This window comes from Chanodichthys erythropterus, chromosome 15 (assembly GCF_024489055.1).
Source record: "Chanodichthys erythropterus isolate Z2021 chromosome 15, ASM2448905v1, whole genome shotgun sequence".
Taxonomy (NCBI): domain Eukaryota; kingdom Metazoa; phylum Chordata; class Actinopteri; order Cypriniformes; family Xenocyprididae; genus Chanodichthys; species Chanodichthys erythropterus.
In genome coordinates, this window is record NC_090235.1 from 9,758,577 (window position 1) to 9,770,488 (window position 11,912).

Consider the following 11,912-nt stretch of genomic DNA (forward strand, 5'->3'; position numbering starts at 1 on the left):
AACAAAAATGACAAAAGCACATAACAAAACAACTAAAAAATCAACTTAAAATATATAAAAATAAAAGCAAATTCAAAACATTAATACAAATTAATTAATACATAATAGTATAGTATATACAGTGGCATGAAAAAGTATGTGAACCACTTGCAGAATCTGTGTAAATGTGAATAATTTTAATAAAATAAGTGAGATCATATAAAATGCATGTTATTTTTTGTTTAGTACTGTCCTGAGTAAGATATTATACATAAAAGATGTTTACATTTAGTTTATAAGACAAAACAATAGCTGAATTTATTAAAATGGCCCCATTCATAAGTATGTGAACCATTGATTCTCAATACTGTGTGTGGTTACCTGATGATCCATGACTGTTTTTGTGTTTTGTGATGGTTGTTCATGAGTCTCTTGTTTGTCCTGAGCAGTTAAACTGAGATCTGTTCTTCAGAAAAATCCTCCAGCTCCTGCAGAAATTTCAGTTTTCAAGCATTTTTGCAAATTTAACCCTTTCCAGCAGTGGCTGAATCAGGACAATTGAGGGACTCAAACACAACTGTTAAAAAAGGTTCAAACATTCACTGATGCTCCAGAAGGAAACACGATGCATTAAGAGCTGAGGGGTGAAAACTTTTGAACAGGATGAAGATGTCACAATTTTTCTTATTATATTTAAATATCGTTGTTTTTCATTTACTACTGCCCTTCGGAAGCAACAGAAGATACTTGCATGTTTCCTGGGAGAAACATTGAGTACAATTTACCTTGATATTTAAATTCAAAAGTTTTCACCCCCCGACTCTTAATGCATGTTTGAACCTTTTTTAATAGTTGAGTTTGAGTCCCTCAGTTGTCCTCAGTATGAAAACACAGATCTCAAAATCCTACAGCCACTGCTGGAAAGGGTTCAAATATGCAAAAATGCTTGAAAACTGATGGATCTGCAGGAGCTGGAGGATTTTTCTGAAGAACAGAGCTCAGTTTAACTGCTCAGAACAAACAAGAGACTCATGAACAACCATCACAAAACACAAAAACAGTCGTGGATCATCAGGTAACCACACACAGTATTGAGAATCAATGATTCACATACTTATGAATGGGGTTATTTTAATAAATTCAGCTATTTTTTTTGTCTTGTGAACTAAATGCAAACATCTTTTATGTAAAATATCTTATTTAGGACAGTACTAAATAAAACATAACATGCATTTTGTATGATCTCACTTATTTTATTAAAATTATTCACATGTTCACAGATTCTGCAAGTGGTTCACATACTTTTTCATGCCACTGTAAATAATACTATAACACTGCTTGACAGAGTTTTTTAACTATTTATAACTATTTTTATTATAGTTAATTTTTATTTTTAAATTTCATTTTATTTAATATTCAATTTCATTTTCCATGTAAAGTTTTAGAAATGTATTTTTTTATTAGTTTTTTTATATGTCTATATAGTTGTATTAATTTATTATATATTATTTATCAAAATGATCCCATTATATTTAGTTTTAGTTATTTTAGTACATTACGTTAAAATAAATGAAAATGAGAACTGTTCCCTGGGCAAGTAGCTGAAATAAAATAAGTTCTTTTTTTATAATTAGTAATGCTTCAGTTAATGATTTTTTTTGATGATTTAAGTAATAAAAATGTTTTTTATGGCTTTAGTTAACTACAATAAGCCTGATTATCTAAGGTAAACCTGCCTCGTCTTCTTTCAGAGCGCTGCGTGAGGAGCACGCCAGACGTGAGGAGGAGGAGAGGAGGCGCAGAGAGGAGGAGGCGCGCTTCATGGCAGAGCAGCAGCGTCTGCAGGAGGAGAAGGAGGCGCAGGAGCGAGCAAGAGCCGAGCAAGAGGAAAACCTGCGTCTGCAGAAACAGGTGAGCAGTGCATCATGGGTAATGGCTACCATTGATGACAAACTTATCAACAGGATAACAGCATTTAAGTGTTTTAATAGTGCTGAAAAATAATACGAAGCTTCTGAACATTCTTTAAAGTCAAATCCAAACAACGTGCATTGCGGAAAACATGGGAGAAAAATGGGCTTTTTAATGGGCAATGATGAAATTTGGAGAACAGATGTGATGCCAATATCTAAACAACATATACACACACATATGAAAATAAATATACTTAAATATACATATACTTTTGTATAAAATAAAAAACCATGTCTATTTGTATATATTATTTATACAGAAATATGTGTATATATATGACTACAAAAAAAAAAGATAACAGAAAATGTATGTAGGTGAGTTGGAAAATCTGTTTCTGATACAAGAAAATACCACAAATAAATAATGATTCTCACAAAATGCCATTATTTTTAGGCAATTTTTATTTTATTTTATTTTATTTTATTTTATTTTATTTTATTTTATTTTATTTTATTTTATTTTATTTTATTTTATTTTATTTTATTTTATTTTATTTTATTTTATTTTATTTTATTTATTTTACCAAAATGTGACCTGGACATGCAATTGAAAGTTTTTATTTGATTTGTTTATTTTATCCGTTTACAAGTCAGTACATTTTTGAAAAGCTTCTTTTAGTCAAGTGGACATTAATTGCTCAATTAATTTGCCTTGCTAATATATATCAGTTTCATTGGCTTAAATCATATTAACTTTAATTATGTATTTGTGGTGTATGTGTTTTGGTGAGCATATAAATATTTGCATTGTCTTGTGTTCAATCAGAACCTATTCATTTGTTCAAATCAGCTTTATTTCTTCTTTTCATGTACATTCATACCAAAATGTTTTAAAATCCATCTGCAGTCTTCAGTAAAATCATTTTAATACAAAAGACCTTCAAGGCATCAAGGTGACCGAGGCACAGGCAGACAAAAGGCCATTAGTGCGAGTGCTTTCATACGACAGTCTCAGTTTGAATTTCCTGCAGTGCATTATGTATTCAGATTCGACTCACGAGAAGAAGATACATAAGCCTCGGGCGACTCTCATCTGCTGCCCCGTCAGCTCACAGAGCCCATCTGACATGAAGCCTGCATGTGTTCTGGTTTGATCTGATCGTGCAGGACAGGCCTAATGGGTCTGTTTGTAGCTCTCTGGACAGACAGAGGACAGCTGTGGTGTCTCAGCAGCATCAAAAAGGATTTAAACTGTGACAAGGACACAGATATGCATAAACAGATTGAACTTGATGCCACATCTGGATTTATGGGCAATGAGATTAAGCTAATTAATTTTTTTCAATGTACTTTAATGCATTTATGTCTTTTGTAAGTAGTCTATTTTTTTATATGCAGTTAAAAGATACTGTGTCTAGGTCAGTGTTATTGTAGTAATATTTATATATTAGTATAGTTTTTGTTAATATTTTGAATTAGATTTTATTTTTGTTAAAGTTTCAGTATTTTGTTTTTGTTATTTTTATGTTTATTTAATTTGAGTTCTTTTAATACTTTACTAAAAATTACTAGTAGCTACTTAAAATAAATGGAAATTGGCAACTAGCTGAAAAAAAAGGTTTATTTTTATTTCATTTCAGTTATATATTTGGCCTCTGCTTCCCTCTTGTGGCAGAGGAGTGAAAATAAAACACATTCTGCTTGTAAAATTGTGAAATTGCACAAAGATTTCAGCCTGACATTCAATATTTTACTTGATCAGTCACAGTCGTGATCATGTTGGCTGGTCTTATTTTAATATTATTTATATACACTATTATTAATAGTATTTATTCTTATTTAAATTAGCTTTTATTTTTAGATCATCCGTTTTCATTTTATTTAACATTTTAGTCATTTGTTTCCGTGTGTGTGTGTGTGTGTGTGCAAAACTTACATTTTTGAGTTTTAGTAATTTTAGTACTTAAACTTACTTCAGTTAGTGGCCAAGCCAACATTTCCGATATTTATTCAAGTTTTTCATCTAATATTCATATTTTATTTTATTTCAGCTTAATTTCAATTATTTATTAATTTTAGTTTTATTTTTGCCAACAATAACAACACTGATGTTGCCTCCGTACCAGTGAATTTCTGTTATTTTTCTACCAGCAGGGACAAACTGAACCACAATAACCTGCCAAACCTTGAGTCGTGTCATAGGACTTATGGGTAATGAAGTTTTATTTGTGTCTTTGCCAGCGAGAGGAGGCCGAATCCAAAGCCCGAGAGGAAGCAGAGAAACAGAGGATAGAAAGAGAAAAACACTTCCAGAAGGAGGAACAGGAGCGCCTGGAGAGAAAGAAGGTAACGGGAGACTCTTCAAATGCTTTTATTGCAACTGAGTGATTTTCCTTTGCTGTGAATTTGACTAACATCCATGTTCACCTTTCTAGCGTCTGGAAGAAATCATGAAAAGGACTCGTAAGAGTGACGCAGGCGGACAGGTGGGACACGTCTGTGTTTCATTGAGTATGAATTCATCACACACACAGAGCGAAAGGAAAATGAACCTGCTTTATTTGTTCCTTTGCAGAAAGACGTAAAGACCCCAGCTCAAGTGAATGGTAGAGTCTCTGACAGTGGTAAAAATCTATTTTTAGTATTGTGCATGTGATGTTACCCTTAAAAAATATCTCTTTTCTCTATTAAAAATATTTAAAATTAGTTTAAATAAATAATATGTCGCTGTTAATTCTTTTTTTCTTGCAGTAATCCAGAAAAATCCTTCAGAAACTCTTCATAGTGCTGCGACAAATTTCAACCAATCACAAGGAGATGTGAAAATGAGGTAAACAAGAAGTTGCACAATAAGTTGCATGAATATTTTGAGATAATATCTGACAAAATAATGAGAATTTCACCCATGTTTCTTTCTCAGCTCTGTGTCCTGGGACACGGCACCCGTCGTTAATGGTGTCCAGCCCACCAAACATCAGAATGGACTGTCCTCCAATGGAGAGGCAGCAGACTTTGAGGAGATCATCAAGCTGTCCAATCACAGTGGCAGTGGAAACAGTGGGCAGGGTCAACCTGCTGACCCAATCATGGCCTTTGAGGGAGGGGAACCGTTCATGATGAAGGCGGGACCTATGAAACCTCAACATGTGGCAGGTAAGATTGGATAGTTTTGGGGTATGTTTACAAGACAACGATATGCTTATAATGGAGAAGTTTATCCTTTGAGTTTTCTGCATACGGACGACACCATTGTCAAAATGATCCCCATTCCCACGGATCCACGAAAACGACTAAAAATGCTGTATTCTGCTGCCAGGCCATTAGTTGGCGATGAAACACCATAGGCTAGTCACGCAAGTGCATGACATCATTGTTTCCACAGATTTACGTTTTTGTTGTTTACACGGAGAAACCTTGCACTTTGAAACCCGTTTTCAAAAGTTTGCATTTACAGGCACCCAAAACGCTGTTGTCATGTAAATGAACAGCCAAACACATTAAAAGTTTTACGTTTTTAGTCGTGTAAACGGCCGCTTAGATTAGGTAAGATGATTTTAGATTAGATATTTAACATAAAAGATGGTTAGCAGAATCTCTAAGCTGATCTTTTCTACATGAAAATGGACAATCATTTACATTTCTTTGTCTTTTGAAGCCATTTGCAAACTTTATTTTGTCATTTTGGAGCTGGATCTTTGCAAACCCAAACGCTCAAAATAATTGGTTTGAGTAGGATGAACTTAAATTAAAGGGGTGGTTCAGTGTTTTTTTTTCTACGCTTGATTGTGTTTTTGGGGCACAGTTTAACATGTCTTAATGCTTCATTTTTTTTGAAGACGCTGTATTTTTCATATATTTTACCTTTATTCTACACTTCTGTTTCCACTGCCATTCGAACGGCTCGTTTGACTTCCTGCTTCTGATACCACTCCCTCCGAAATACGCAATGTGCTCAGATTGGTTAGCTGGCCCAGTGTATCTAGAGCCATCGTGATTCGCTGAAGTGTCTGGAAACGCCACGCCCCTTACAATTTTAGTGGTTAATGGTTACGTGCACTTCAGTTATATTGTATGCTCAATTTGATTATATTGCTGTATCAAATTGAGCCCGAATCATACCCAGATGAACAGCAATCCCAGCTTTTAAAGGACGTTTATGAATGGTATTTTGTATTTGTGTCAAAGTGTTTAGATATGCTGTCACTGCTGTTTGTTAGCTTTCAATATAAAGTTTTATCCTGATTAAAGCTTTACTGCAGCCGAATACATGTCTGAGTAGTAGCATTTTTGTAAAGGTGGCGTTTAATTAATAGCATGAACAACTGTTTGTCAATGAACATAGAAGTTTGTTGGTGTTTGTTGAAGAAGTATGCACTATAATACAGCTAACTGGCTAGTGAAGCAAAAACGAGTTGCTCTTTGTATATGTCCTTGATGCAACCAAAAATAGCAACAGAACTATACGTTTAAAAGACATGTACAAACAATAAAACGTACTTACAGTTTGAAGCCAATAATCAGCAGCTTCTGCTTTTAAAGTGGGAACTGCTTCATCTTTCAGTAATAGCTTTTGTGCAAATCCAGCATTGAACTCGTGTAGATTCTGGAAACTGTCTTCAGCGCCGCATCCAGTGTAGAAAATATCACAGATTATAATTGGTTCTATTGTCTTTTGAAGCGTCGCGCCACTCGCGTTCGGTGTACACAACTCTTCCGCTTTCATTATGCTGCGCCACATGGCCTCGCCCACTTTGTTGAGTGTTCCCAGGGGGGGTGTTTTGCAGGGTTTATGATGTCACCAACCCTGGAAGAAGCTCGTTGTAGTCCAAACCGGATTTTTGTAGGCATTAAAATGCCTTTACAAGACAATATCTCCGTTTGCATTGAACTTTCAGCGCTGCAACTTTGCAGATACTGTTTATGCTCAAGCAGCAACATTACACAATAACTGAAGTTAAAAAAGTGAAATCGCCATGAATCACCCATTTAAACAAATTAGTTCACCCAAAAATGAAAATTCTGTCATTTATTACTCACCCTCATGCCGTTCCACACCCGTAAGACCTTTGTTAATCTTCAGAACACAAATTAAGATATTTTAGTTGAAATCCGATGGCTCCGTGAGGCCTCCATAGGGAGCAATGACACTTCCTCTCTCAAGATCCATAAAGGTACTAAAAACATATTTAAATCAGTTCATGTGAGTACAGTGGTTCAATATTAATATTATAAAGCGACAAGAATATTTTTAGAGCGCCAACGACTTATTTAGTGATGGCCGATTTCAAAACGCTGCTTCATGAAGCATCGGAGCACAAGTGAATCAGTGTGTTGAATCATCATTCAGATCGCGTGTCAAACTGCCAACGGCTGAAATCACGGGACTTTGGCGCTCCGAACTGCAGATTTGATACACTGATTCATTATGCTCCGAAGCTTCCTGAAGCAGTGTTTTGAAATCGGCATCACTAAATAAGTCATTATTTTGTTTTTTTGGCGCTCTAAAAATATTCTCGTGGCTTTATAATATTAATATTGAACCACTGTACTCACATGAACTGATTTAAATATGTTTTTAGTACCTTTATGGATCTTGAGAGAGGAAATGACATTGCTCCCTATGGAGGCCTCACGGAGCCATCGGATTTCAACTAAAATATCTTAATTTGTGTTCCGAAGATTAACAAAGGTCTTACGGGTGTGGAACGGCATGAGGGTGAGTAATAAATGACAGAATTTTCATTTTTGGTTGAACTTTCTTTTACCTTCAAGATATATATTTAAAGTAAACTGAACTGTTTCATTGTTTTGAGTTTAATGAACTTATTTCTTTTAATTTAGACAAACTTAAGTGTAACTGAAACTTGGACGGGATTTCTATTTCCCAGCATGCTTTGCCTTGGCACTCGAAAGGGAGAGTAAATGCTAAAATTAAGTGTTATATAATGTATTTTGTGCAAGATTAATGTTAAGTGGGAGATTTAATAGTGATTAATGGTTCTAGTTTCTGTTAATGTGGGTTTTTGGAGAGATACCATCATGGTGATGTGGTGCGCGTGTGGCTTGGTTTGAGAGCAAGTATGTTAAATGTTTTATATTGCTGCACTCATTCAGCAAGTGTTATACCATGCTATTGTTGACATGTTAGCAAGTTAGTATTTTCTGAATTAGTTTGTTAAAAATTTTGAGGCAGCTGATTGGTCAACTTATTCGGGTTTACCATGTGTGGATCACTTTTTAATTTTTATTAAATTTGAAAAAGCAGCCTGGGCATTCTGCAAAACATCTCTATTTGAGTTGCAGGATGAGGGATCTGGGTGAACAAAAACCTTTAAAGACTAAATCAAACTTTTGTTTCTGTTTTTATTCTCTCTCTCTATCTGCAGAGGTCCTGTGAGAGAGCAAAGCCTTCTGTGAGTGGAGAGAATAGAAGCCTTACGCTACCACTGCTTCCACCCCTGACGTGTGCCAAACCAATAAAAAGACTGCTTTAATTTTAGAAACACACACAGAAACCGCAGATTTCTGTGGAAGCACTTTGAGGAAGTAAAAGAAGAGGAGGAGAACCTTAAAAAGACACTTATATACATATAAAACGTTTGCAAAAAGTCTCTGTCTATTTCACTGTGTGTCATGGTGCAAAGTTTCTTTAAAAAGTCACCTGCCATTTATGTGGTGCACCTTAAAAGAGTCACTATATAATGAATTTTAGAAAATACAACTTGGAAATACACAATGTTTGGCTATCATTATGATATTAATTATTGTTGTTGTTGTTGTTATGATGTATTGTTATTGTTCTTTTAAGTAGAAACCGTGTGTGTCTTGAATTATTGCGTTATTTAACGTGTGGAGCATCAGAAGAGGGCGATATTCTGTATGTTAATGTATATTTGCCTGATTATGACAGACCTGTGGAATAAATCTTTATGAAAGGGGCTGTGTGTCAGTGCTGTGTACTTTATGATTTCAAGGTCTTAAGATGTTGTAGTCACGCATGAAGGCATGTTTTTGTGTTTCCACAGTTGCTCCTCTGTGCAACAGATGACACATGAGCACAACAGAGGGTCAGAAAGATCCAGACGGTAATTTAAGGTACTAAGAAATACTGTAAACTACATTAGCATGCTAAGATATATTATGGAAGCTTGTTATGGTCACAGAATAAAAATTAGATGAAAACGTTTGATTATAATTTCAATCTAGTCTAAAGTACATATTGCACTGGTCATGATGACTTGATAAGCAATGGTCTGATTTAAATACAACCTAAGCTAAGAAGAAATGTTTACTTTGACGAAACTAAAGCATCTTTTTTGCTATATCAACTTTAAATTGAATAATTTTGACACAGTAGCCATACTTAATTTCTGTGCAATGAATAATTTCAACCAGTGGAGGGCAACACAATCCTGCAGCCCTGAATCTAAACTTAACCCTCCACCCACGTCACGTATGCTGAACAATATCCCATTTATGATGTGCAATTAGTGTACACTTGCATACATCTTTGTCTCTTGTCTATGCATATTTTATTTATGCTGTTAACAAAGTAGATCTAGAAGTTCTCGTTCTCCGATGTGAGTCTGTGCTTGTGTTGACACCCAGTACTGGTACTTCAGAGCGATATTAATGCATATATGAAAAAAACACAGTGACAGTAAGCTATTATTATATAGTGCATTATTTAAAAGGGGGAAAAAAATAGCCTTAAATCACATTGTGACCACCCGAAGTTTCACCACCACACACCCACTGACATGCTCTTGGCCCTGAGAGTCCGATGTCATCTCAAGCACTGTATTTTTAGATGGATGATAACAGATATAAAGTGAGTTATGACCAAGGTGGACGCTGCCAGTTGGGTTTTAATTCATTTGGCATGGCAGGAATGAATAGGATCCTAATGAGTGACAAAACACGCCGCCTGAGCCCACAAGAACTGCTCTCAGGTTTGCATTTGATTTGAATAACCCTTAAAAATCTGTAGGTTGGGAGTTTGGGAGACTTTTCAAGCCATGCTTCAACTTTGTCTCAGATGTTTCTCCTAAAATGTAAAAATAGACACAAATAGAGCTTTAAAATCAGGTCATTTTCTCTTGGAAGATGAGAAATGTTTGAGTTCATACTGAAATCTATGACTTTTGATGGAAGATTTTGGTAAGTTGGCAAAGTTTGAAAATCTAGATGAGACACTTGAGAACATGGGTTGAGAACATGATCCTATATATTTCCCATAGATTTTCATTTTTAGCGGGTTAAAAAAAAATTCTGCTGCCATTTGTTTCAGTCAGTGTTGTTATTTTTACCTAAATCCCAAATTATAACTATTAAAAATAGTTTCCAGGTGAAGTACTAAAAGTGCAAAAACTAAACCTGAAATAGAAATAAAAAGATATTAATAAATACTAAAATAGTATAGAAGTAACGATCTCATAACATAATTTTGCATTGCAAATTGGCCAAGATGGCTGACAGAGCTCTGACTCCAAAGTTCATATTTGTCTCTAGCCTTTGACCTTTAAAGGCCTGTTAAACAGTATGTTGTGTCACAAACCCTTGGCGCACAAGATGGACAATAAAGCCTCACTGAACATTTCCCCATGAGTCACTGCAAGGTGAGAAGACATCTGAGAATTTACTGTCTGATTGACGTGGGCTGTTTTGGTTGCTGTTGATAAGCGTGTGTGAATGAGTGTGTATATGTGGGTATTGTGTGCATCTAAACACACTCTGTATGTGTTATATTTTCAACCTCTCTATTTAAATGTGGTCTTGCAGCATTTTCCCATCAGCCACGCATTTGCTTTAAACCAAATCGGAGTTGCTTTGTTTAATGGCTCTATATATACCTGCTTCCAGCTGCACTGTGAAAGATTATTTCCATACAGGACCTTTCCAGTGTTTCCAAGGCAGCCTTTCTTTTGGGTTTTAGAATACAGGTTCCAATATACACAGAGTTCTGTGTCCACGTTCTATTGGCCAGTTTGCCAGGTTACTATTGTGGATTGTATTTTGATTTATGGGCTGATTTCATAGATAGTAATAATGTGAGCCAAGCATGAGAAAACTTCATGCAGAGCAAAGCCAATGTACTGGACAAACTGTATGAAACAGGTTGAAATAATATTTTATATGATTTTATTTAAGGATTTTACCAACATTAATCAAATCCAGTTCACTTTGAGTTATTAGCCTATAGGGATTTATGTACTTTTTCCACCTTGCACTGTAAATATTTACACAGTGTGTTCAATGTGTTCAAAGACAATGTGTATTTTATTAAAAAAAAAAAAAAGTCTGATTTCCAACAAGAATGTCAAATTTGGACTCGTCTGACCATAGAACACTTTTCCACTTTGAAACAGTCCATTTTAAATGAGCCTTGGCTTCTGGATCATGTTCACATATGGCTTCCTTTCTGCATGATAGAGCTTTAGTTGGCATCTGCAGATGGCACGGCGGATTGTGTTTACCGACAGTGGTTTCTGGAAGTATTCCTGGGCCCATTTAGTAGTGTCAATGACACAATCATGCCGATGAGTGATGCAGTGTCGTCTGAGGGGCCGAAGACCACGGGCATCCAATAAAGGTCTTCGACCTTGTCCCTTACGCACAGAGATTTCTCCCGTTTCTCTGAATCTTTCGATGATGTTATGCACTGTAGATGATGAGATTTGCAAACCCTTTGCAATTTAACGTTGAGGAACATTGTTTTTACAGTATTCCACAATCTTTTTACGCACTCTTTCACTGCCCATCTTTACTTCTGAGAGACTCTGCCTCTCTAAGACATCCCTTTTATTGCTAATCATGTTACAGACCTGATATCTCTTAACTTAATTAGTTGCTAGATGTTCTTCCAGTTGAATCTTTTCTCTGTACAAATTCGGAATAAAAAAAGGAATGCAATAATTTACAAATCTCGTAAACTTATATTTTATTCACAATAGAATATAGATAACATATCAAATGTTGAAAGTGAGACATTTTGAAATGTCATGCCAAATATTGGCTCAT

General features: G+C 35.3%; 1 protein-coding gene across 4 annotated transcripts in view; it reads left to right on the plus strand.

Annotated features, from left to right (window-relative positions):
- The window catches only part of LOC137037904 (MAP7 domain-containing protein 1-like), a 48,717-nt gene extending 39,892 nt beyond the window's left edge, over positions 1 to 8,825 (plus strand). For all 4 annotated transcript variants that reach the window (XM_067412291.1, XM_067412292.1, XM_067412293.1 and 1 more), the window contains 7 exons: positions 1,731 to 1,890; positions 4,134 to 4,238; positions 4,328 to 4,378; positions 4,468 to 4,516; positions 4,644 to 4,722; positions 4,813 to 5,045; positions 8,279 to 8,825. In XM_067412291.1, the coding sequence (XP_067268392.1) occupies positions 1,731 to 1,890; positions 4,134 to 4,238; positions 4,328 to 4,378; positions 4,468 to 4,516; positions 4,644 to 4,722; positions 4,813 to 5,045; positions 8,279 to 8,289 (688 nt within the window). In that variant the 3' untranslated portion in view covers positions 8,290 to 8,825. The remainder of the gene's footprint in view (positions 1 to 1,730; positions 1,891 to 4,133; positions 4,239 to 4,327; positions 4,379 to 4,467; positions 4,517 to 4,643; positions 4,723 to 4,812; positions 5,046 to 8,278) is intronic.
- Positions 8,826 to 11,912: the final 3,087 nt, after the last annotated feature.